The sequence below is a fragment of the Alligator sinensis genome, unplaced genomic scaffold (genome assembly GCF_000455745.1).
Source record: "Alligator sinensis unplaced genomic scaffold, ASM45574v1 scaffold138_1, whole genome shotgun sequence".
Lineage (NCBI taxonomy): Eukaryota > Metazoa > Chordata > Crocodylia > Alligatoridae > Alligator > Alligator sinensis.
In genome coordinates, this window is record NW_005841862.1 from 2,078,582 (window position 1) to 2,104,584 (window position 26,003).

Below are 26,003 nucleotides of genomic sequence, written 5' to 3' on the forward strand. Positions count from 1 at the left end.
GGGCGCCCGCACCCACTCCCGGAAGCGGCTCCAGTGATTGGCCCACGCTTGCAGGGGGGCACCAGCGCTCCCCCCTGCCCACCGCCTAAGCGGTGAGTGCAGCCGGTCAGGGGGTGCACATGCACTCCCTACACATCACCACTCAGCGGTGGCATTCTCCTGCTCTGAAGCGTCTTCCACTGCAGTCTCCAGGGCCAGATCCCCTTGCTCTTCTGGCCAAGGATTAAATGCCCTGAGCCCTGCCCCCATCTAAGCACGTGCCCTATCAGCTGACCTGTCTGCCGTTTGTTAACCCCAGTCTTGCCAGCTGCCTTTGTCCCATTCACAAAAACCTTTCCCTTAAAGGGGCCATTCCACTTTTCTGTAACAGGGTAAGGGTTCCCTATTACAGGAAGCAACATAGGATGTACTGCCACCAGAGCGCCCCAAGGGAAGACAAGGACCAACGGTCACAAACTCCTGCAAGACTGTTTTAGGCTGGATATAAGGAAAAACTTCTTCATTGTCTGAGCCACCAAGGCCTGGAATGGACTCCCCCGCAAGTACCAACTCTGGACACTTTCAAGAAACATTTGGATGCCTATCTTGCTGGCATCCTTTGAGCCCAGCTGACTTTCTGGCCCTTCATAATGTCTATGAAATCTTATCTATGAAATCAGCCCAGGCACATGCTGTCATGCTGCTTGAAACAGCTTTGGGAGGACTTTCTGGTTGCTATTCTGATTCAGTCCACTAGCTCATTCTGGAGAAATAGGACAGAGATATCTCCATGGAGAAGAGCCCCACGTTCACTACTTTTAGCAGCTGGCAAAATAACTTTGTAAACAGAGGCTGCAGTGGAGAGCACAGGAACACCAGTAAAACTAGCCAGCCATTCAGTAGTTATCAAAGCACCATTAGTTTCCCATTTCAGGTCAAGTAAAATAAAAAAATAATTGAGCAAAAATGCCTGTATTCAGCGTATCACTGAAAAAAGTAAGACACCCCCCCCCACCACCACCACCTTTATTTTTGTTTGGTTTGGAAACTCAATGCAGACTCATGGGCTCTTGCCAACCTTGTTCTACCTTGGGGTTATTGTCCACAATGTCACTTCATCATCATGGACCCTGCCATAATTCAATATAACAGTCACATTAAGATGCAGGAGTGTTCAGGCTTTTATTTTAGTGGTAGAATTATTCACTTGTTACTACACTCTGGGTAGTATTTACATGTATTTACACCGGCTTACAGTTACTGTACACTAAGCGGGAATAGGCTGGTGTGTACACGTGCAGGCATTAAAGTGAATTAACTCTGCATGTGGAGTGACTTGGGATTAAAGTTAGTCCCAAGTCAGTCCACACACACTATGCTACTGTGCAGTAACACATCTACACATGCATTACTGCTCAGTAACTCATTGGATATAAATTTGATACCTGCATGATGCAAGTATCAAATTTATGCTCAAGTTGGCATAAGTCGCCATATTTACTGCACAGTATGGGCATGCACATATAGACACATGCCCATACTGTGCAGTAATTTTGGTTACTGTACAGCAAATGCGCTTGTGTAGATGTGCCCTCTGTGAACATAATTCTGTGGAAACCTGTGAATTCATAAATCTAGCATGGTAGAAAAATATTCTGTTATCTAGTCTCTTTGTATGTGGTATTTACTTCTGCAGCAGCGTATTCACCCCTGTAGAGCTAGGTTCTGATTAGATGGTATTTGATGTACAATATATTTTAGAAATTGATCAAAGAGTTTCTGTCACTTTGGTATGCAGTCCACTTAAATACACATTGCCAGAGATATTTGAACAGAAGTTATTGGTGTGCTAAATGGGTTTTGCTGTCAGAATTGAAAGGCTGCTTTCTAGATAATATACTGTAATTAAGGTTGCATTAACCACTTATCAATTTTTAACTCTAGAATGATATTGCTTTGAAAGAAGGAAAATATTCGAGGTCTTAGTTTGTTTTTCTCTTGTATCTCTTTTGTTTCACTCACAGGATTTGGATAACTCCAATTTTACTTTGGTTTGAAAAAAAAGACAAGCAATTACAGTCTACGTCAAAGACTTTATGTAAAACTCTTCTCTCAAACCCACATCTCTTATTTTAGTGCCCCTAAAAACAGAGTGGGCAAAGCTGTTGGCAGGGTTATGAAGTGAGTTTATATTGCCATTGCTTATGTAGAAAATGTTCTGCGGTAAATGGAAGACTTCAGTTTTCAGCGCTCATTAATTGGACACATTTTTTCTAAAACTAAATTCATTTTATTTCCACTTTGAAAAGTAAAGCAGGGCAGCTAAAGATTCCATTTGAACAACACCCATTCTGTGTGTGGGATTTTGTGGGTTTTTTAAAAGCTAAAAATATCTGAGGTCTGGAAAACAATCCTGCAGCCTTGATGGGGACTAGACTAGATAACCAAAATAGGCCCTTTGCATCTCTAAGTCTCAAAGAGTAAATCTAATCATACCCCGAATTGCTCTCATCAATAGCCATTTAGTTATGTATTTGCTCTTGTGCTAAAAATCAATGATAAAAGTATTGTTAATGACTACGCATAAAGATCCCAGTGCCTAAGCCAGCTAAGTTGCATTGTCTCATGTGGGCGCAGAGATGAGTATTTGTACAGAGGTTTTCAAGCAATGCAACGATGCTCACATTTTTCCAAATGAGAGTTCAGCTGCCAGCTTTCTGGTGCCTGAGGGTATCCCATAAATCTGCGCTGAAGCAGAGCACATGGTATTGACCAATGCGGAGGTGTGGTATGCGGATTACAAAACCCACATACTACGCTCCTACTTGAATTGTAGAGCTCGATTCACTTGGGCCAAAACACCAGTATAAGTAGCCTTACCCCTTCTGCTTTAATGAAAAGGCCAGACTTACAGAGGCACAGTTAGCCAGAGCCTGTTCTTCAGCTAGCCCTGAAGCAGAAGTTAATTTTTTCCTTTCAGACTGGTAAAATTGACAGAGCCAGAGGTTTGAAAATAAAGGAAGATAGAAGCTCAGAAATTAGCCTCCATTTGGCTAAGAATAAAAGTATTTAGGCAGTCTCAGTAGGTTTCAGTTGTTGTAATACAGGGGTTTTCAATCTTCTGAGTACAGTTCTGGTGGAGCAGGGAGGGAGGGGTAGTGAGGGCTGGACACGGAGTGGAGGGGGGCTTGCATGCGGCGACGCAGGGTGATGGATGGTGGTGGTGACTGCCACATGTGAACTCCCCCTGCATTCGGTGCCTGTGCGGCCTACGGAAGGGAGCCACTGCCCTCGGCCCCCCACCCTCCCCTTCCGGCTCTGCTTCTGGGAGGTGGCAGCGCTCCATCCCCGCCTACCCACGTTTACTCCCCAGCCCCTTTCCAAGTACTTCTGGGAGGTACATGTATCCCGGTTGTCAACCCTTGCTTTAATATAAAGGGACTGCTGAATGTAACATCCTATAAACAACCAAAGCCAAAGGCAGATATTTTCTGCAAAAACTGAACTTTTTACACACACAGCACTGAATTGCTTGTGGATTACTCATTGATGGCATTGCCAACTATCATGCTTTCTTGTGTCCTCCAATTTTGTAACACTTTTTCCACCCATCCCTTCTTAAATTCTCATGGTGATTTCTGGCCAAACTGGAAATGACATGGCAAGATTGGCTTTGGCAAGAAGATGCGGCTGTTGGCAGCCTGAAATGTAGTTCCTGCTGCTGCCAGCAGGGAAAGTGAACTCTTGAGCTAGAGACAGAAGTTGCACGTAAACTGGTTTAAGTAATCAGACACTGGTTTAAACCTGTAACAGAATAGAAGCTCAGTGCACATAAACCAGTGTCAAAATGGCTGAACTGGTTTAGGATAAACCTTGTTGAATGTAGCATCAAACCTAACTGATTTGGGTCAAACTGGTTTATGAAATTTCTGTCCCAGACCCCTTCTTAGTTCAAGTTAAATCACAGTCCCCCAGCATCCCAGCATGCTTTGCTGCCCTGGGGTGGTCTGTGCTGTCTGCTCCAGCAGAGAAGGGTTGGGGGGTGGGAGGCAGGGACTGCCCCCCTCCCCCCCAGCAAACTTCAGATGGGGGCTGGGGCCAGGGAGAAGGTTAACCCCCCCCCTCACACACACACACACACACACACACACACACACACCTTCCCCTAGGTACAGAGCTGTCCTGCCCTGCCCTGCTAAACTTACTGCTGGCTGCAACTGTGGACTATAAATCCCAGAGGCACCTGGAAGCAGGACAAGCAAGTGATGTCCAACCCTGTAAAGTCCTGCTGTTGTGATTCTGAACTGCAAATCCCAGCGACCTTGGGGGCAGCAGGAAGAGGAAGCAAACACACAGCTTATGCTGGCTACATGCCAGAGAGCCATACTCTGGTGCCCCCTGGTGGCTGGCCTGAGCCACTGCAGGCATGTGGCTGCATTTCCTGAATCACAAGGAAATGTTTGTTCCCTTAGTCAGTTTAATCTCTGCATTTTAGACTAACCTGCAAAGATGAAATCTATTCAGCCTCAGGCTTTTTGACTGTCTATAGTTAGCCTTATTGGACAGGCAGAAGGCAGGGACAGGTGGCACTTTAGAGACTAACATGTCCAGAAACATACGCTCTCGTAGGTAATAGCTTACTTTGTCCGATACTACAAGCGTGGTCACTGCAAGATCTTTCCCGAGCAATGGGCTGCCATTGTAGTGCTGAAATGTAGCAGCATATGTGACTAGATTAAATAAGAGCCAGAGGCTTTAGAAACAGTGCTTACCCACTGATTAGTGTCGTGTACTCTGCTGAGAGGAGGAAGAAGAGCAAAGATCATGATTTTAAAATAATTTTAGGCTGGGGGAACATCCAGTTCATCATTTGTTTGTCTCACAGAGTTGGTAACACTGTGTCTCGGTAAGAATCCTGAGACTTAAGAACTGTACTAGTATCAGGCCTCTCTGGCCAGCCCGCAGGCTTGGTCTGGTGTTGCCACTTCATGCACCTTATACGCGTTGGCTCCATCCCCAGGACCTCTATGCAGCACATACCAGTGCCACATATGGTACATGAAGCTAGTCTGGGCACATGCTACACAAGGTTTACAGGGTAAGTCCTGGGCATGCACTGCTTGTGGCACCTGCACCAAACTGGCCCTGTTTGCTGGATTCAGCACATGAGACAGTCTATAGGCCTGATCCTGACTGCCCCAGATCCAGTGTGCAGAATTGGTGTGGCATGGGCACCACATGCAGCACATACTCCATGGCTACACTGCATGCCATATGTGCTTTTCACAGCCCAATGCAATGCACTGATCTGGTCCAGAGTGTGTGTTGTGTATGGTGCCCATGCCAGATCTGTCCTGCATGCTGGATATGGCATGTGCAGCTGGTACGTGGGCCTGATCTGGACTGGCCCAGCTTCAGTGTGCTGGGCTGGCCTGGTGCAAGTGTTGCATGCAGCACTTTCCCCAGACTGGCCCTGTGTGCTGCATGCAGTGTGCATGCTGGCTTAAGCATAAAAACCATGTGCAGCCTATACCAGACAAGCTCCATGTGCCACATGTCATACGCAGAGCTGGGGCCAGCATGTGCTGCATGTGATATCCCGGTCCACAATGTGGAGGCAGCATTGTGCACCATATCTTTGACACCCCTGACTTAAGATACTTTGGGTTGTTTTGTTTGTTTGTCTGCTTTTAACCCATGCTGACACATTTCTGAATTTCTGGGAGTGAAAAAAGGATGTACTACAGCAGGCAGCCTAATGTGAATTTAGGATCCTGAGTGGCCTATACATGATCACATCATGTTGAAATGGTAATTCTGTGGATAGTGAAAGGGTAAGACCAGGAGTTTAATCTTGAGTTCAGTTTGAAGCAGTAGCAGAAGATATTTTTAAACAAAAGAGGAATTGCTGTCAGATTTAAATATATTATTTTTAAAAGATGAATATGTACTGAGCAAGGTTAGACCCAAAATAAAGACATGAACCTGAAAAAATGTTTTACAGAATGTAATTTGAATAGTAGTGCCTTCATTTACTTATTAAAGTGCAGTTCTCTGAACAGTAATTTTGTAAAGAGAGTGCTTGTTAGTGCCTTAGATCAATAATTCCTAATTAAATATGCTTAATAGACAGGTGAAGCTGCATGTTCTGCCCCCACACCTGTTAGCCCTGAAAACTCATGGTCATCAGAAAGTTAAGCTGGGTTCTTTCCTTTGCATGCTTTCCTTCCATTAATTAAAATTCTGCATTCCAAAGTGTGCCTTCAGGTGTCTCTGCAAACTCACTGTCTTCAGTGGTCTTAATGTAACTGGGGCAGCATTTGGCTCCTGGTTTGCCAACATTACCAACAACTGGAACAGAAATGAGTTAAATGAGTTCATCCTCTATACATGAGTTAGATATATTTTGCCAATAAGAACTGAATAGTTTAAAACAAAAAAGTTTGCTTGATGTTTGCTGCACCCAGCAATCAAAGGGCAACTGATACATCAGTAGGGATGACTGGAGGAGATTTACACCACATTTCAATTCTTCCAGGGTATGAGTCCTTGCATGGGAAACTGGGAGAGAGAAAGTTGCCAGGAGCCAGCATGCCATCTGAGGATTCCTCCACGCTGAGGAAATCCAAAGGCAGATGGAGCTTCCAGCATTATAGCCCATTTATACCAGTAGCCCTGGCAAAGCAGCTGCCATAGGAGGCAGAATCAATCTAGTCCCCTGTCTTTCAAAGGAAAGGAAACATATTACCCCTTTTAACGTTTTACAAAAAATACCTGAGGGATTGGCAGAAGCAACAGAGGGAGAAGCATTTGACACCACACTGTATCATCTTGGAATTTCTGATCTGTCAGTCTGGGGGGGTTTTCTTTTTATTTCTTACTGTTGCATTTTGTTTAACTTTCCCTAATGAGCCTACTGAAAAGCAATTGTACTAAATAAATCATATGCACTACAAAGCAATATATCACAATTAGGATTCCATTATAGTTTAATTAGGCATTCCATTATTAAATTGATGTATTTGGCTTCTTCCAGGTCTCGGACTAATCCTGAAACAGATTCTTCTTTGTGGATAAATATTAGTCAGTCATAATTAAACAGTATTCATTGGAGCTGAAGCTTTTAATTAAATCCCTTTCTGATTAAGACAGCTCCCCCAAGTATCAGGCTGATTAAATTTAATAAGATTTGTCCACTTGTGTATTATGTTCTGGTAGAAACTGTTTTAGTGCCAGAGGATTGGGAACAATAAGATTGTTTCTCCAGCCAGCCAGCCATGGACGTAAATGCCTGTTGTTTGTAATGTTATATAAATCCCTTTCTAATCTGTTGTTCTGTTATCACTCGCTATTGTCAGGCAAGTATACCATTAGGAGAGTACATCATTGGGGGTGGGAGGGATAGGCATGTATGGTGTAGTAAGTCTGTCTTCATTGGAAGATCAGGGATTGGCATTAATGCCTCTTTGTAGAGTCAAATGATTTTAGAGGATCTTTTCTGTTGACTAATTTAGGGCCGGAGCTATGCAAGTTAATTGAAGCTCAAGTGCTTTGTCTGCTTGAAACTGAATTCATTCAAAAAGATATGTAGATGAGTATGTTTGTGGGTAAATACATCTCAGCTGGGAACTGATCAGCCAGTAAGCACAGGTCCCTATTTAGAGGCACTTCTAACAGAAGATACAGTCAGAACAAATTGTTTGTGCTAGTTTTAAAGTAAGATAGGGCAAAAAGATAAGATGAGTGTAATTTTTTGTAATTAGAGAGAAGTTATAAACCTAATGATAACAGCTGACCAAATACCAAAATTGTGTTTTGTGTTGTCAGATGCTAGTGCTGTTCTGTGTTCTCATTGCTTTGTGCACTGAAAGGAGAGCCACAGTGGTTGAGAATGTAAATGGAATGAAGTGGTGAGGCATGAAATGCAAGAGATTAGCGCAGGACTTAAGTGGAAGCATTTAGTCCAAATGTCTGAGGTAGCTACTGGCAGGGGGTTTCTTTCAACGAGTAATTTTTGTTCTTATCTTGTAGCAGTGTGCATTTTTATTCAGCATTTTGATTTAATATCTGTCATATTTTTAACACCGACCCTCCCTAAGTCTGAGAGACTTTTCTATTTTTTTCTCATGCACTGTACATGTCATTTAGCTCATCTGTAATATTTTGGAGTACTCAACCCGAATTAGCAGCCAGTTTTGTTTTCCTTTGGGCTTGAAGGCTAGACAGGTCACAAGTGATGCTTGGGACAGTGCATAAAGGTAGGGTTATGAAACAGTGTAAGGTCACTGGGTAGCTAAAGAGTACTCTCTAGTGGTTGCCTTGGGATAGTGATGAAAGTGCAAAGCAAACTCTAAGGAGAAAGAGATGGTTAGCTATGTTAGTCTGAACTCAGGCAGGATGTAGGGCAGGGTAGCACCTTCCACCAGGTACATACCTTATACTTTTACTAGTATAAGTGATCAGACAGTGATCTATACGCATAATAGAACAGAAATTTAGCACACAAAACTGGTCTATACCCATAACAGAACAGAAGTTTGGCATGCATAGACTGGTTTAAAAATGGCAGAACCTGGTCTAAGATTTGTCCCCACCAACACCGGGTGAATGTGTGCTCTGTTCTTTAGAGACTAACGGATTAAGAGAGGTTTGAGCTTTTGTAGGTAACATCCTACTTCATCAGATGCTAAGGAGTTACAGAGAGACAGAGAGATTTAACTGGAAACCTAAATCAGAGATTCCATGGGAAGAATCTACCCTAAAGTTTCGACCTGGATTTTGCTAAGGAATTGACTGTGAAGTCTGACTTTTCTTATAGCCATTGCTTTGCTCGTCGTTGTTCTTGCAGTATCGCTTTACTATTAAACAGCAGCCTCTTTCCATCAACAGGTTAAACAAATATTTGTTTCTGAGGAAAGTTAAAAACATTATGGACTCATCTGAAAAGAAGAGGGTAACTTTTTTTTTTTTTTTTGGCCAGATCAACTTTTATTCCATTGTGATCATTTTCTTGTTCTAAAGATTGTTGCCATACTGCTTTTTCTCTAATCTCTGGTTCTGTACTACCCCAGGTTTCCATAATTTTGTAACAGACTGGAGGCAGCATGAGTTAAAGAGACTTTCCTGTGGGGGGAAAAGTGTTCCGGTTCCGTAAATATAATTAGGAAATTCTTAAACAAAGGGTATGTTTATTCCAGAGCTATAAAAGGCAGATGTTTTTTAAGTAAATTGAGGAGAGTGATAGTCTTGGACAAATGGCAAGAAAATGAATTGAACCTGATGGAATAGACTGGGAAAGCAAGAAGTATGGTCCATTTTAATATAGATGTTTTAACTGAGACAGTAAAAACTCTAGTTTTAATGATAGCACAATGTAAACAGATCATGGGTTTCAGTGTATTTAATCTAACAGGGTTTGTTGTTGTAGCTTTCTTTTTCATTTCCTCTTTTGAAGAAAAGAAGCCAGGTGCAAATCAGCCTTATAGACACCTCCACTTAGGCACTACAATGCCTTAAAATTTAGGTGCCTGGCTCCAGCAAGGGGATCCCAATCAACAGGGTAGGTCCTTAGATTCCCTCTGTGGTAAATGGGGAGGCTTAGGTGCATCTCATGGTTGATCCACACACATCAACTAGGTGCTGAGCAGGAGGTACCTAGACATAGAGGTATGCTCGTGTCCCTACTCAGAGTGAACGCTCAATGCTTTGTATTAGTTACTTCTGTCATCTCAAGAGCCATAGTGCCCAAATGGGAAGTACCTAACTAAGCCAAGTTGTCTAAATTACAGCAGTTTTTTGTTCACATAAAGCACAGTGCTCCAGGTCGAGTCTCAAATGGGAGTGTTAGTGGTGGTGCTCACCTTTTGCCCTGTAGCCTAGTCATTGGAGTGCTTGCCCATAAAATGGCAAACCTCAGTTCTAGGACATTCTCAGCCCAGGAGGGATTCCAACCCACATATCCCCTTCCCGAGGAAGTGTCTGTAACCATCAGATTTAAGCCTAGGCTGGATGGCACTGCCCTCCACCTCTTCCGTTGAACTTGGGCAGCCAAGAAGGAAAGATTCAGGGAGCAAGAGAGAAAACAAGCAGGAGGGAACAACTCTAGCGTAAGGAGGGTGTTCCCCTGGAAAGGAATCGTCCTGGCTTTCTGGTTCCTGTTTACACCATTTACAGTAGACATTGATTGGCAGAAAAATCAGAAATAGCCCAGGCTGCAGAACCCAGCACTCCTTCTCAGGGAAATGCTTTCAGGACAGGTCAGTAGAGTTTCACTCCCATGTTCTTGTCCTTCTAGCCCCTTGAGTGGTGTACTGGCCATCTACGCATTGTCCTGTTAGCTAAGAAAAAAGAAGTAACACTGACAGCAGGAACAGGAACCTAGGACTGCCCCCTCCCAGGGGAGCGCACTCCTTCCTGAGCTGTAGTCATGTTTGTTCTTTCTTGCTGTCTTCCTAGCTCCATTAATTGTGTATTCGGGTTGTCCAGAGACCTGCAAGCCTGGTTGGAAAAGCATTCTTCCAACAAGTGGAGATGAGGCCTCAAATACCTTCAGGCTGAGGTCTCCCACTTCTAGGATGAGTACTCTTAAACACTAGGCTTTTGCATGCAGGCTGCTGGCATTTAACGAGTTGCTAGGCATACTCTCCGTCTGCCTAAGGAATCAGGGACTTCAGAAGAACTTAGGTTTCTCTCCACAATTATATGGATCACAACACAATGTAGGTAGGAGTATGGTGCCTCTTAGGTGGCTGATCTGAATTGTTTCTGTGTGTACATGGGGGATCTTTGCTGGACAAAATGGAGGTCCCTTTTGAATCGAGATGCCTAAAAGATTTTGCAGCTGCTGGAGTGGGGTCATTCTGGATCATTTTTTGTTAATGAGGCACCTAAATTCTGCTTAAGCCATGCTGAGAACACTCAAGCCCAAAATAACTTTCCCAGTCTGTCTCTCTCAAGCCATTTGCAAAGCACAGCATTAATTTTTACCATTAATGTTGTGAGGTCAGATAGAAGCAAAAGCAAGAACTCTCACTTTTAAAACATTTTTTAATTACCTTCCAATAACTGTTACTGTGTGTTTCCGTTCCAAAAAATGATGGTGTTAAAGTGTGAAACAGGGGGTGGTATTACAGCAGATGTGGATCACGTGTTGCACTGGCAGAGAGGAAGGGATTATGAATAGGTAAGGTACTTGTTCAGCCTAGCTCTTGAGAAACAAATACCCAAGACTGAGACAGGAGGGAGTTGTGAGCCATTTATACTATTGCTAGAAAGTCACAAAAGTAAAATAGCAATGTGAGGTTGTTTATACATGTCAGGAGCCAAGTGATTTGATATATGCATGACTGTGTGCATGTATCCTTTGTAAATCTCTAAGGATTCCACCTCCGTCCTGATACTAGGATTTCTGGAAAACACTTGAATGTCCCATTTATTTATTTATTTTTGACAATTTTACTCATCTTTACATATTTGTTCTTCTACAGATATCTCTGTCATGGGGTAGTGGACACTTTTAAAATGGATTTTATTGCTGTGTAGTAAATTATTTTTTATGTTAAGCATCTCTGTGAATGCTGCCTTCAGAGTTTATGCGGTGTTTGCTAGGCAATCCATGCTCAGACTTACTGGATTTGGGCAAATACCTAGCAGTACTTCAGTTCCTGACTGTCTCTCCTTATATGAAACATTACCTTCTGCAGTGATCTGGAACACTATAGCAGCATGTCTTAGATAGGAACATACTGTCATCACTAATAAGACAGTTTAATGTTGCTATGAAAAGACTGAGCTTGCAAAACTACATCATGTACATGTATGTAGAATGAATATGTAGCCCTATGGGAGGCTGAGAGAGAGCAAGTGCACATCACAGGGGAAACAGGCCAAGTATTTTCATTATTTAGGTTTGACAAACAGTTTAAGAATGATGGAATTAAGAGCAATGAGTCAGTTATGCCTGGTCACCCTTAGCAACTGAAAATAACTTATTCAAATCCTTGTACTCTTCTCCGCCCCCCGCCCCTCCCCCCCATCATCCTACCCCTTACTCTCCGCATGTTGTGCATTTTATTTATAGTTCGCAATTCACAGAATAACACTTCAGATGCTGGGCGGGAGGGTGAGCACTGCTCTGAAGACTGAACTACAGCTGCCAGGTTGGCACACTCAAATGTAGCTAATAGGCCTGTGCAATTAGGCAGCTATTCGATCCAGCTTCGGGTCCAGCCGCTTCAGAAGCCAGGGATCCAATCCAGAGCTCCAGACCAGTTTCTCGCTTCGATCCGGCTGAAGCGGCTCCGAAGCCTCAGAGCCGCCTCGGAGATCTGGCCACAGGGTATAATGGGGAATCAATGAAATATCTATAACTTTGTTGTTTTCTGTCTGATTTGGAGTAAACTTGCAGGGGTGGTAGCATCTGCTGAGGCCACAAAGCCTGCCAATTTTCAAGAAGATAGGGTACGGGGTTTGGGGGGAACTGCACCCCAAATTCTTGAAACCAAACTCATGTCACGTGTATGTGTTAAGCCACAGTGGGATCAAAACTGCAGGGGTGATACCCTCTGGTGAGGCCACAAAGCCTGCCAGGTTTCAAGGAGATTGGTGCAGGGGTTTGGAGAGAATTGCACCTCAAGCTGCTGACAGGCACAACTCATGACATAGATGACCCTGTGTGTGTTAAGGCGCAGTGGGATGAAACCTGCAGGCATGGTGGCCCCTGATGAGGCCACAAAACCTGCCAAGTTTCTGTCTGTTTTTCTGCCTGAATGGGTACTGGTAATGGTATCTTTCGTAAAATGTTATGAGAGCTAAAGATGAAAAGTGGCCTATAGGTAATAAATGCCTTAAAACTAGTTAACTGATAAATCTCAAAAGGAATGGTAAACAGGGAATTAGCATCCTGTGGTGGTATTTCTGGTGGAATCCTGCAGAGAACTCTTCTCATCCTAATGCTCTTATATATATTTTGTCTGTGATTTGGCAGAAAAATTTTAATAATTTCTAGTAAAGTTTTCAGGTGTTACAGAAAGTGGTGGAGTTGAAAATAATGATGAGGACAAGTCTGTAATAGAGGTAAATGTGGGGCATTTGGTGAAGTGGTCTCATCTGAAAATGTGCATTTTAACATAGCCAAATGAAAGATTCAGGTACCTAAAAACCAAGGGCATGTGTAGATGAAACGGGGGCCCTCAACTGAAGCAGTGGGTTTTTAAAAACACTGCTTCAGTTTAGGGCTGATTAAACCCCCATGTTGTGCACACACCCGATTTACCTGCGTCTCCAGCAGGGAGGAAAGGGCAAGCTGCCGGTGGGCGTAGCAGTCCCTGGGCTGCGGGGGAGGGGGTGGTGCTTCCCTCCAGGGCAGCGGCGACCCCCACCCAGGAGACCCCCACCAGCAGGCACCTGGCTTGGGCGGTCCCGGGGGGCACTGCAGACGCGGAGGGAAGCACTGGGCCCCCATGCAACTCAGGCAGGCCCTGGGGGGGTGGAAAAAAAAGATCAGACTCACCACTTTTCTTGGGTGGAGCTGCTTTCCCGGGTTGCTGCTAGGCTGCCTGCACGAGCTTCCTGCAGAGCCATGGAGCTGCACGGAGCCCAGTGCTTTGCTCTGCAGCTGTAGGGCAGCAAACTAAAAGTGCTTGGGGGAGTTTTAGTTTGCTGCACCCCAAGTCATTTAAGGCACATTACGCTGCTGAATTTCCTACAACAGCTGGAATTAATACACAATACGCTGCCTCGGCGTGCAAACACCGACGCCATTAAATGGTGCAAAAGAATTTAGCCCGCTTTAAAGTGTCATGTATGCACCCTCCTCGTTTTGTCTACACACGGCCCAAGAATAGAATTCACACTCAAAACATACTAGACAGCATCCTGCAGTGTGGTGATGCTGAAAAGTCGTTTGATGTAGCAGTTAAAACATTTGATGAGCTCCAAATGTGCAGCTATGAGTAGGAAGATGAAGACAGTCTTGACAAGCCTTGGCAAAGAAATAACAAAAGTAGGAAGGCCTTGCTGATGTCTGTGGCTTTATTAAAAACTTTAAGTGGCTTGATGTCCAGCTTGGTGCTCACATATCAAAAAGTGTGCTGAAATACTGGAAAGCATTCAGACGAGATCTATAAGACTAAGCTATAAAAATCATGCCACATACTGAGTGGCATAAGCTTTTAATTTGTTCAGTTTATTCAAGAGAAAAACTTGAAGTGAGTTGATCACAGTCTTGAAGGACTTCCATGGGGAAGAAATTTAACTCTAAATAGCCCTTTTAATTTAGCAGACAAGGTCATAACAAAGTCCAGTGGCTGAAAGAAAAAAAAATAAGTTGCATGTTGAAACAATTTGTGTAGAGATATGGAAGATTTTTCATCTTTGGAAGTCCACATAACAAAATTGTGGGCTTTCTTAAAACATGTTATAATTCAAAACAAAGTTACAGCCTTGTTGCAAAAATTACGGGAAAAGAGTCTATGGCCTATTGTATTTGGAAGGTCAGATATAGGTAATGATTCTAGTCTGTTCTTGCTTTAAAATCCATTAAGTAAATGGGTTTACAACAGACTTCACATTTAAAGCAGAATTTCCTCTTTTTTTTTTTCCTGGCTGGTTTCAAATCGAGAGACTGTTTTGGGTGTTACTAAATCTAGCATCAAACCAAAAGCCTGTATGTCATTAAATTTGTCTAACATGAATAATAAGTATAAATCATATAGAAAAAAAAGCCAGAAATTTCCATACATAACACTTCAAGAGAAAAAGTCTCATTTCTTTGACCTCTTCAAGTCAGCAGGTGGGAATATTTTGAGAGCCCATTATATTGCAGTACCTGTGCAAACTTGAGTAGGTTAGCTTGATATCTCTAGATTCAAAGCTTGTTACATGGACTAAATCAAGACTGACATTAACATTTTTTCTTTCTGGCTTGCTTATTTGATTGGTATATTTAGGCAAAAAAAAAAAAAGAAAAGAATCCCCGATCACTATTAAGTGGTTCAGCTTTATCCCAGAGAAATGTCTGAAGTTTTGGATCTCCACAGAGATTATACTGCCCTAGCGGGGGTTATAAATCCTCAAGGTTACTTCCTGTAGCTGGTATGTTTACAAAGAAAACTGACTCTTTCAGCAGCCAAGACTAACACTTTCCAGTAAACAGTTTTAGATAACAAATGCCCAATGGTGTTATCTGTGGTTGAGAGTTAATACACAGGGATCAACTCAATGGGCAGTAATCAAATCAAGCCAGTGACATAAAGTATAACAAGAAAACAATCTGTATATCTACATTAGTAGTATGAAGAAGTCCAAGGAAAGAGTTAGGCTGCTTCTCAACGGAGAGAGAAAGCTAATAATAGACGATACCAAGAAAGCTAAGGTATGCAATGCCTTTTTGGCTTCGGTCTTCACTAAAAAGGTTAACTTTGATCAAATGGCTAGTGGAATTGGCATTAAAAACAAAAGTTAGATGTGGTCAAGTCAGCTGGCCTGATTGAGTTCATGCTAGTGTACATAAGGAGCTGGCTGCAGCAATCTCAGAACCATTAGGAATAATCTTTGAGTAATTCTCTTTCCTCATAGAGGAAAAACAAGAACAGAGATTTTTGCAAAACAGCAAACATTGTGTTGATTTTTTTTAAAAAGGAGGGAGAAGGAGCACCCAGGGAATTATAGACAAGTCAGCCTAACTTTCATTCCTGGAAATGCTGAAACAATCAGGTAATCTGTTTGAGAGTACCTAGAAGATGAAAAAAGTAACAGCCAACATGGGTTTGTCACGTAAACCAACCTAATTTCCTTCTGGGAGAGAGTAACAGGTCTTGTGGGTGCTGAGAAGCAGTGCATGTGATGTATCTTTTGCCACTGCCTCCCATGACAGCCTTATAAACAAGCTAAGGAACTATGGTCTAGGTGAGACTGTTATAAGATGAGTACCTAATTGGTTGGAAAATTGTACTCCAAGTTGTTGGCAATTACTCACTCTCTGACTAGAAGGATGCATCAAGTGAGGCTGTGCACGGGGGTCTGTCTTGCATCTGGTACTTTTCAATATTTCCTTTAATGACTTAGATGATGGAATAGAGAGCACTTTTATTAAATGTACAAACAATAGCAAGCTGGAAGAGTTGCAAGCACTTCTAAGGATAAGATTAAAATTCAAAATGATTTTGACAAATTGGAGAAGTAGTCTGCATAAATAGGGGAATAACTGGCTAGGCAACAGTTCTGCTGAAAAGCATCTGGGGCACAAATAGAAAATGAGGTAGCACTGTCAAATTGTTGCGCGCACACGCACGCAAAGACTGTATGGGCACATATACACAAGTGTTGTATGTAAGACAGAAAGTAATCTTTCCACTCTACTCAAAGCTAGCAGTGTGTCATATGGAGTACTATGTCCTGTTTTGGGCACCACTTTTCAAGAAAGATGTGAAACAATTAAAAATAGTCCAGAGGACAACAAGAAAAATGAGAAGAGATCTAGAAAACATGACCAATGAGGACAGAATGAAATAAGTGGGTTGTTTAATCTGTAGAGCTGAAAGATTGAGGGAGACATAAGTTTTCAAGTATACAAAAGGTTGACACCAAGAGAGAGATTATTATAAACTATTTTTCCCTGTCCGTTCGATAAGAAGTAATAGGCTTCAATTTCAGCAAGGGAGATTTAGCTTGGACATTAGGAAAAACTTTCTAACCATCTTGGATAGTCAAGCACTGGAATAATTATCTAGGAAGCATCTGGAATTTCCAACATTGGAGGATTTAAGAACAGGTTAGACAAACTTCTGTCAGGAATGGTTTAGCTATGGTTGATCTTTCCTGTGTTGGACAAGATGATTTCCCAGCTACCTTCCAAACATATATTTTCTGTGATTCTTTGGAATCAGATGTAGTTAGATGGTAATCCCTCTCCCTCTGCTGGTTTCTATCTTTGTTTTGATTATATTACTGATCAGATTGTTCAAAGGAATGTCTCAAAATGTCTGGACCAATGCCATTCTTTAAATGTAATATTCCCCTGCATTATTGTGATTGTGATAGTGCCTTCAAGGCCCCATATTGGGTCAGAGGCCCATTACCCTAGATATTCTGGAGGGGTGCAGGAAACCCCTACGTACAGCTGTTGCCCCTGTGACTTCACAATGCTAGGTACACAGTGAACAGCCTTGCAACCATGCAAATCAGGATTGGCCTGGCAGCTTATTAGGAACCATTTCATGATGTTACAGTGGTCTGGATATAATCTGCAGTATCATAGTCAATTCTGGCTCAGAGGAGATGGGGAGTGGGGCAGGATTACTTAGTACTCTGTGCAACTGGAACTGAAAATTGTGTCAGAGACAGGTAATGTAAGGACAAATTACAGATGCCCAGATTCTCAGTAGGGTATATACATACATTTGGGGTGGTTAGATCGCGTTAAAAATGGCCAGCTGATCTCAGGTAAATTGGAATTGGGGGAGGGGGGAGGGAGGGGGAGAGTAGTGGAGCGGCTTGGGAAAATTTTTAAGCCAACTTTGAGTTTAAAAACCCTTCGTCAGCCTGAGGAAGTCTCTGCAGTTGGTGTGTGCTCTTCCTGGATGGAATGAAAAGTAAAGAAGCCAGGGGCTGGGCTGGTATGCATACAAGATAAGCAGTCAGTGAAGATGTCAGTTGAGGAGTCAATGGGTGAGAGACAGGCTGGGTGGAGGGGAGAGAAGGGGGATGAATAGTGGAGAGGTACCTGGGGAGTCAGATGTCAGGCAGGTTATAATGTGTCATAAATCCAATGTCTATATTTAGTCCATGATTTTTAGTATCCACGAGGTTGATGAAGTGAAGTTCATAGGCTTGTCTGTGAAACGTGCCTTGTAAGTTCCCTTTGAGGATCAAGACTGAGAGATTGGAGGGAGAGTGGTTTTCTTGTGAGAAATGTGCCCCCACAGGTAATTAGATATTCTTGTCTTTGATAGATTTCCGGTGTGCATTCATTCTGGTGCGCAGTTGTTGTTTGGTCTCTCCTACGTATTTTCCATCAGGGCATTTGGTGCATTGGATGAGAGATGTTACATGCCTGGAGGTGCAGCTGTAAGATCCAGTAATGGTGATGGCTCTGTTGTGGGGTGTAGTAATAGTGGGGGTGGTAGAGATGTGTTGGCAGGTTTTGCATTTCTTGTCATAGCACGGTCTGGATCCTTTTGGTGTGTTCTGGGCTTGAGGAAATTTGCTTCTGGTGATGAGGTTAGCGAGGTTCGGTGCTTGTTTGAAGGCTAGGATGGGTGGCTCTGGGAACATCTCTCTAAGAATTGGGTCTCTTTCTAGTATGGGTTGCAATTGTTTGAGGATTTTCCGTATGGGTTCGAAGGAGGGGTGATATGTAATAACCAGCGGTGTGTGATTTGTGGGGGGGTTTCTTCTGTACTGCAGCAATTCTTCACGTGGTATCCGGGCAGCTCTTTCAAACGTGCGATCTACCTCTCTGGAGGAGTGGTTGGGTGAAAGCTTTTTTAAGATTGGTGAGGTGGCAATCCCATGTGTTCTCCTCAGTGCAAATTCGGTGGTGTCTGAGGGCTTGCTGTATATCACAACTTTTTTGGTGTGTTTAGGGTGATTGCTGGTTCTTTGCAGATATGTATGTTGGTCTGTGGGTTTCTTGTATAACGTGGTCTGTATTTTATCATTCTGAATACTGATCATTGTGTCTAAAAAGGAGATTTTGGTGTTGGAGCATTCAAGGGATAGTTGGATGGAGGGATGGTGATTGTTGAATTTCTGATGGAACTCAATCAGAGATTGTAGTTTTTTCAGTCCTGTGCGGGCCGGGAGCGATCCGGGCCCTTTTTCGCGCCACGCGGGCTGTGGCCAGCAGCCCAGGCACGCTGGGTTGGAGAAAACAGGCGACACGCTAGAATTAGGCACGGACGCTTAATGGTTGATTCAAGATTGTTTACTTACACCGAAGATGGTCGCGGTGTAGGCTGGACAGTTTCCCAGGCACCGCTCCACTTAAATCCTCGTTTGAGGACTCAGACAATATTCGGATCACTCCCATGGAGTTGTCGAGGCTCCGTGGATCCTTTTGCGCGCAGGGAGAGGGATACGTCGAGGATTGTGAACAGCGACGGGGAGAGGCTAGAGGCTGATCAGACCTCTGTTGCCTGCTTGAAATGCACTGGGTCCGATAGGCTCTGCAGCGCTTAGAGATCTTCACACAGCGTGAAGTCTCCTCCTCCTGGTGTTCGTGGAGTCCTCCAACTTGGGCGGAAACCACTCAAGCCTTGTATACTTCTAGCAAGCCAATCGCTAGCCGCCACGTGTGAATAATTTCACACAAGCCAATAATGGGGCTCGAATTTGAATACGAATGGTGGGAACTCTTTGCAAAGTGCATTTCTGTGCTGCAAAGAAGAAATGCACACTGCAAAGAAAGCTACAAATTGGCGGGAAAATAATTCAGTGGTGCCAAAGCGCACACAAAACAAAATCACACCTTTGGGTTGTGACAAGTCCAAATGATGAAGATGTCATCAATATATCTTAAGTATAGCAAGGGTTTGATGGTGCAGTCCTTTTTATTAGTATTCTTAGTATTTTATTAACTCACAATTAAATGTCATTTCAGTGTGCCTGCGATAGGTTTGCTCTGAGTCAAGTAAAAGAGCTTCTTACAAGAAAGATTCTAACAAAGCATCTGAGCTAACGAACAAATACAATGAACTTTTCTTCTAAAAAAATATTTTAAATGAAGAAAGTCTCACTGCTGATGCTATTCCTTTGTTCGCAAACCCAGTCAGAATTACTTGTGCTAGCTTTTGCCACTTATGACTGCAGTGCCCAAAGCAAACAACTTAGTGTTGTAGTTACTTAAAAAGAAACATCCTACATTGTTCAATCCCAAAGTATGAGCAAGTTTAAGTGGAGCATGAGTATATCTCTCAGGAAGCATTAAAGCCAAAGCATCCCACAGTAATACTTTCAGGATTTTTTCCAGATTAGTAGCTACTAAGTAGGTGAAGATTAAGACACACATTACCTAACCACTTTGCCTCTATTGGTTGCATGGGATACAGCTTTCTGAGTCAGTTAGCAGGACTGTGATGCAGCTCCTGTTTACTGCAGTGCTTACGTACTGTTTGGCATACAGCTTCACCATTACGTGCTAAATAGACTTGTTCCCAAGTTTTAAAGGGCTGTGGAGAATTTGAAAGATTCTAAAACTGACAGTTGTGTTTTAGACCATTGAAATGCATGCCTGTCACCTTTTACTTTCACTGTCTTGGTTATGCTCATTTAGGCAATTACTCAACTTGGATCCTGAAGGTGAAATGTCAGTGAGGAGCTAACTTTTTGGATTCAGCGGAGCACTATTTGATTTCTTCTCTCCTCCCAGAATAGCAGGTGCATTTGCACAAATGAGAAGCATCCCAGAAAGTTAGTACATCCCCGTTCATTCAGATCTTTCTCATTAAGCACAGGCTACAGACAATTACCGCTTTCAATTACTGGCTCATTAAGAACAGCTAATGGTAGTTAGAGCAATGTGACTCTAAATACAGATTATGGGTTCCACTTGAAATGTGCAGAACAAGGTATTTGTAAGCAGGGTTTTAAATTTTAAATTCAGTAAGGAGAAAGTGCTGCCTGCTTCCTAGCTAACCTAGTTACATGCCCTTTGGTAACGGTAAGCTCCAGTTTGACGCAGTTCCCATCCGATACATTCTGCTAATGCACCACCTGCCAAATCCCTCTACTACCCTGCCACTCTTTAACAGGAACACGGGTCATATTCTAGAGAGAGCTCATAAGAGGTAAAATGTATTAGTAAAGCTAAGTCCAGTAACCTAAACTTTCTGCACAGCATGGTATTTTCATACTTCACCCCTCCTTCTCCTCATCTTCCTGTGGCATCCTTTCTTATTTAGAAATAACTTGCTAAGCAAGATATTCACTGCCACCTTCCTCCACTATCTCCTCTTCTCTAGTTGGCTCCATTCCTGAGTCATTCTCTCATTTTCCCCTTCTAATCCCTTCTTAGCTGTTTCTAACATACAGCATACCCGGTTTTTTCTCTCCCCAGCCCCTCCATTTCTGGTTGCCCTGCAGTTCTCCCATAACACATCATTCCCTGTGACGTGGCCCTTGCTTGCCTTTTGTTGGCCAGCCCTGAAATTGTATTTGTCCTGTACCAGCTGCTGTTTCTTTGTTTCTGCAGTGCACAGCAAATGAGCCTGCACTGGAAGAGAGAGGCAGCCCTAAAAGCATGGCTGCCGAGAAAGTGACCCAGACTGTAATTAAAGACATTCCACCTTTCCTAAGGAATTTTTGATTTTCTGGGATTTACTTACCTATTGCAGTGATTTTTTTTTTAAACTCGCATTCATTTGTATGGTGCTGTGTGGTTGCAGTATGGCCTTATTCATATTAATAAATGGCATTGACAGATTAATGGAGAACATTCTCAAACTTTTTATTGAGTTGTTGAGGTATGCAGTGTGGATCCAACAGCTTACTGCAGGTAATAATAGCAGAGGCCACGCTCCTTTCAATAGTTATTAAAGAAGGGCTGAAGTTTGTCATCTCTGTATGTGAACTCTGCCAGGGAATTAAAAGCTTCAAGATGCCATTTGTGTTTTGTTTCTAAATATTCATGACCAAGACAAATGATGTGTTTAAAGAGCCCTGCAAATTAACTCTTGTATTTCTGTATTTTATGTTTCTCTGCCTTTAGGACTGCTGAATTTGCCTTTGAAGTACCTATGTCATTTAATCTTTATCAAAAATATTTATTTTGTGTTTATCATCATATTATGGTAGTTTAATGAGCAAAACATAGGACTGGGAATTAGGAGTCCTCACTCGCTGCTAGTCTAAGCCAGTTGCCTCAGTTTTCCCATTTGTAACAAGGAATCAGTAAAGCTTTGTCTAGCTACTGTGGAAAAGTTTTTGAGCTCTGCCCTAGGATTAATTTACAGTCAAAATGTAATAGTCACTTTGCAATGCAGAGAGAACCTGGTCTCTGTTCTGATGGGGATTGTCTAATTTCAAGCATGATGCAGTTGAGTGGGTGAGAGGATGCTAACAAAATACGAGTTTTAATCAGATGAACAGAATGGGCATTGTTAAGATTACTTAATTTCCCCATCAGAGCCTAATACACACCATCGTATAATAAATATATTATTTTTAAATTGAAATGTGGTGATGGAAGTGTTGAATGTTACTTATTGCTTATGTGTAATGTCTTGATTTTAAGAAAAATCTGAATCCCACCCCTCCCCCTCAGGAGGGGTGATAACAGCAAGATAATTATTCAGCTGAATCTAGGCAGAAATGATGGAGAGAAGGCTGGAGAGCTGTTGTGTAGTACTATTTAGCATTTTTTGTCAAGGGCATTTTTATGCAGAGTGCTGCTGGATCCATTGCTAAACTGGCTTATCTTTAGCAACAGCCTAAAGGGAATTTTTATGTAATGCTGTCACTTGGTCTGATCCACCTTTCTTCACTCTTGTAAGCTTACAGTGGTCTATAGAACAGAAGCCCTGTGGACAGGGAGAAGTGAACAGGATAATTTTTTTGCACTTCAGGTATAGAAGGAAGAACTTAGGAAATCCACATCTCACTGAGGCATGTATCTAGTAGGCTTATCTAGGAACACTTGGGTAGCTGCCCAATACAAGCCATGCCCACTTCTAGGGCAGAGCTGCAACACAGGGACTAGAAGTGTTAGAAAGGGGCAGAGAAAAAATCTGGCTCCTCTGCAAAGGTGGAGACTTAAAAGCATGAAACTGGCCTGGCCACAGTTCATTCTTAAAGGCTGAGTTACTCTGATGCACTCTACTTGTGGCTCTCTTAAAAGGAATTTTGAAAGCTTCTAGTATAGAATGCAGCAATTCCCCATCTCAATGGGATCTGACTCTATAGCTCTACAAAACCTGTTCAGCAAGCCCTTGGGAATCCTGTGCAATTCTTCAGTGATCTAAATCAGGGGTTGGCAACCTTTAGCTGCACTGGGACTATAGGTATCTGGCCTCACTACAATGAGGGTCAGTGCAGGCACAAGAGAGCAGCAGGAGGGTGCTGTAGAGGGGATGGGGGACATGCCACAGCTGTATTGTGCCTGATACTCTGTGCTGCCGCAGGCCAGGTGAAACTTTCCTGAGCCAGTTCTGGCTCACAGGCAGTATAAGCTGCCAACCCCTGTCCTAAGCTATATGTGGCACAGCACTTTATGGGAGAAAACTATAATATTGCACAGTGGTAAAATGCAGTCTGATCTGTATCTCACCAGTGTCTGTATCTGAGCAATTTATGGCAAGAGCATCACAGACCCTCGCGGCACATGAGCAAATTGGCCCAAATATATAATGTTGCTCTAATGAGTGATCGAACAACTGTTTAGTGTACAGGGACAGAGCCATACAGTTTCTATAACCATTTCTAGTAATGTGCATTGTTACTGTACGTGTCAATCGGAGCATGCCAGCTTAAATGATAAAATTAAGAAATGCTGCCTACATCACAATATTGGCTGCTAGACATTCATGCAAACCATGCAGTAAACAGTGGCCAAAGGTTTTTCCAGCTGGCTACGCACCAGCTGACAAGTTAACAGGGGAGGATTGAGGGTAACATGAGTGAGAGGGAACACTGTTAAGCAGGGTTTAAAGGTAATTAATCCAAAAGGAAATTTGTTCCTAGGTGACTGTGTTCAGGAAGCCAAATTGATGCCAACAAGGGGCAAGGTAACAAGTACAAGTTGAACTCTCAAAAGCAGAGTAAATATTAACCTCAGGGTATTTGGAGTTGAACTTTGGCTATGTTACTTTGAACACTGGCTTTTAAAGTAACACTTCCCACTCTTTTTATGTCATGTTTAGAGATGTGGGACAGCGGTGCAGAGATGGAGATAATCTTGGGACCAGTAAATTGGTGTCTCCATGCAGTGATTTCACCTAAGAAATGAAATCCCTTTTGGTGGAAACTGCCTTCAGTTGCTTCACCCTATAGACAAGTTGAATCTATTTAGTCTCTAACTCACCATTTTCTGCTTTGAGATGACCAACCAAATCAAAACAGCAACACAAAATTAATCATAGCATAGGGCTGGCAAATCATAACATTAATGTCACATTGGTGTGCAATACAACTATTTTTAGATCATTTTTAAACTAGCAAAGTTAGCTTTATGAAATGTGAAAAGAATGTCATTTGGCCAGAAGCTGCTGGGAGAGGGGATGTTCAGAAGAGTGCATCTTCCTGAAATTAATATTAATGCACAGACGCTATGGTAAAACTTATTTTAGCAACATTTATGTTCTAACACGTAGATTGGCTCGGTCAGGCATAATGATAGAAGAGCAGAGTCCTTTTGTCAACACCCCTCTATAATGTCTAATCTAAAGTTGTTTTTAGATTAGATTGACAGGTTCAAATCATAGACTTAGCTGTACCCAAACATAACATTCTCCCTTTTTTGCACATCGCTTCTAGTTCTCCAGGCCTAGAATGTACTGAGGAACCATAAGCCTCATGCAAAGGCCACTAATGTCTGGCATTTGAAACACTGAATAGTTCTATTTAAAGGGGAGTGTCAATTTGACTGCTCTGTTTCCCAACCTGGCTGATCATGAAGCTGTTCGCCATCTTCTATCAGATGAAGACTTCCCTGATTTAGTTTTCTGGGGTTTTTGTCTCTTCTCTTTTTTTCGTAGCCCGTCAATGAATTAGAATGTATCTTTTGATACATATCTGAATCAAATTTTAAACCAGATTTCTTTTTGTATGGCCATTACAGTCCATTTTGCAAAAAGTGCCGTAGCTAGTAGGTAAAAGGGAACTGCAGTTTCCAATGCAGTAAGAAACAGTTTACAGAAGGATATGAAAATAAAGTGACCGGAACCTTATGTTTACTTGGAGCAAAGACCAGGCACACCTATACTAATCTCTCTTTGAAATGAAATTTAACATTATGCTTTTACCCATCCTCTTTGAGAATTCTGGATTAGTGTTTCTGTAAATGAATGTCATTTTGTCCCTTGGGGACTTAGCTATAATCCAGATACAGAAAATGATTAGGAAATATTGACCTGCTGGCCTTTAAACATTATATAAGTAGGATAGTCAGTATCTGCCATTAAACCTTTGTGAATTCAACTATGATTTTGACAGCTTTTAATTGTAGCCTTAAGCTAATCATTATTAATTGTCATGAAAACTGATGATCCTGTTGTCTGTATTTATTTTGTTCTCAAACATGTTTCTTCTAGGTAATAACCTTGATGCTATCCATGATATCACTGTGGCATACCCTCAAAACATTCCTCAAACGGAGAAGCACATTTTGAATGGAAACTTCCCAAAGGAGATTCATTTTCATGTCCGCAGATATCCAGTACACACTGTGCCCACTTCCAGGGAAGAGCTGCAGGTCTGGTGCCAGAAGCGTTGGGAAGAGAAAGAGGAGAGACTCCGGCAGTTCTACGAAGGTGAAAAGTACTTCGATGCAACGGGGCGAAGCATAATTCCACCATGTAAATCTGAACTCAGGGTCCTAGTTGTTAAGTGCATTTCACTCTTGTACTGGACAGTCTTCACACTTGCTATGTTTGTACTGCTGTACTTGTACAGCTTTGTGCGATGGTATCTTTTGATCATGGTCATCATTTTTGCCATGCAACAGAAAATATTTGGAGGGCTAGAATTAATTGAGCTTGCGTGTCATCAATATGTTAATAAACAACAAAATTTGTATGGTGAGAAGACGGAATAGAAGGCTGTTTGTGCCGCAGACTTTGTACAGGGACACATTTTTTTGCATGATAACACTCAGTCTTTTCTTACTACCATTATTACTAAAGATATTTTTCACTTGTTCTGTGGAAAAGAAAGAGAAATATTAGTTCTTGCTAACTGTGAAAACGATAGTTTTTATCTTTGAATGTAATATCAGTATTGCTCTTGCAAGCAGTTAGCAATTGCAGCATACTGTAGTTATGAAATAACATGCTGGATTATTGAACAATCATTAAGAAATTAGTAAATGTGAT

General features: G+C 42.4%; 1 protein-coding gene across 4 annotated transcripts in view; it reads left to right on the forward strand.

Annotated features, from left to right (window-relative positions):
• Nucleotides 1–25,740, forward strand: part of LCLAT1 (lysocardiolipin acyltransferase 1) — a 241,131-nt gene extending 215,391 nt beyond the window's left edge. For all 4 annotated transcript variants that reach the window (XM_025216037.1, XM_025216042.1, XM_025216023.1 and 1 more), the window contains one exon: nt 25,224–25,740. In XM_025216037.1, the coding sequence (XP_025071822.1) occupies nt 25,224–25,726 (503 nt within the window). In that variant the 3' untranslated portion in view covers nt 25,727–25,740. The remainder of the gene's footprint in view (nt 1–25,223) is intronic.
• The last annotated feature ends 263 nt before the right edge of the window (nt 25,741–26,003 follow it).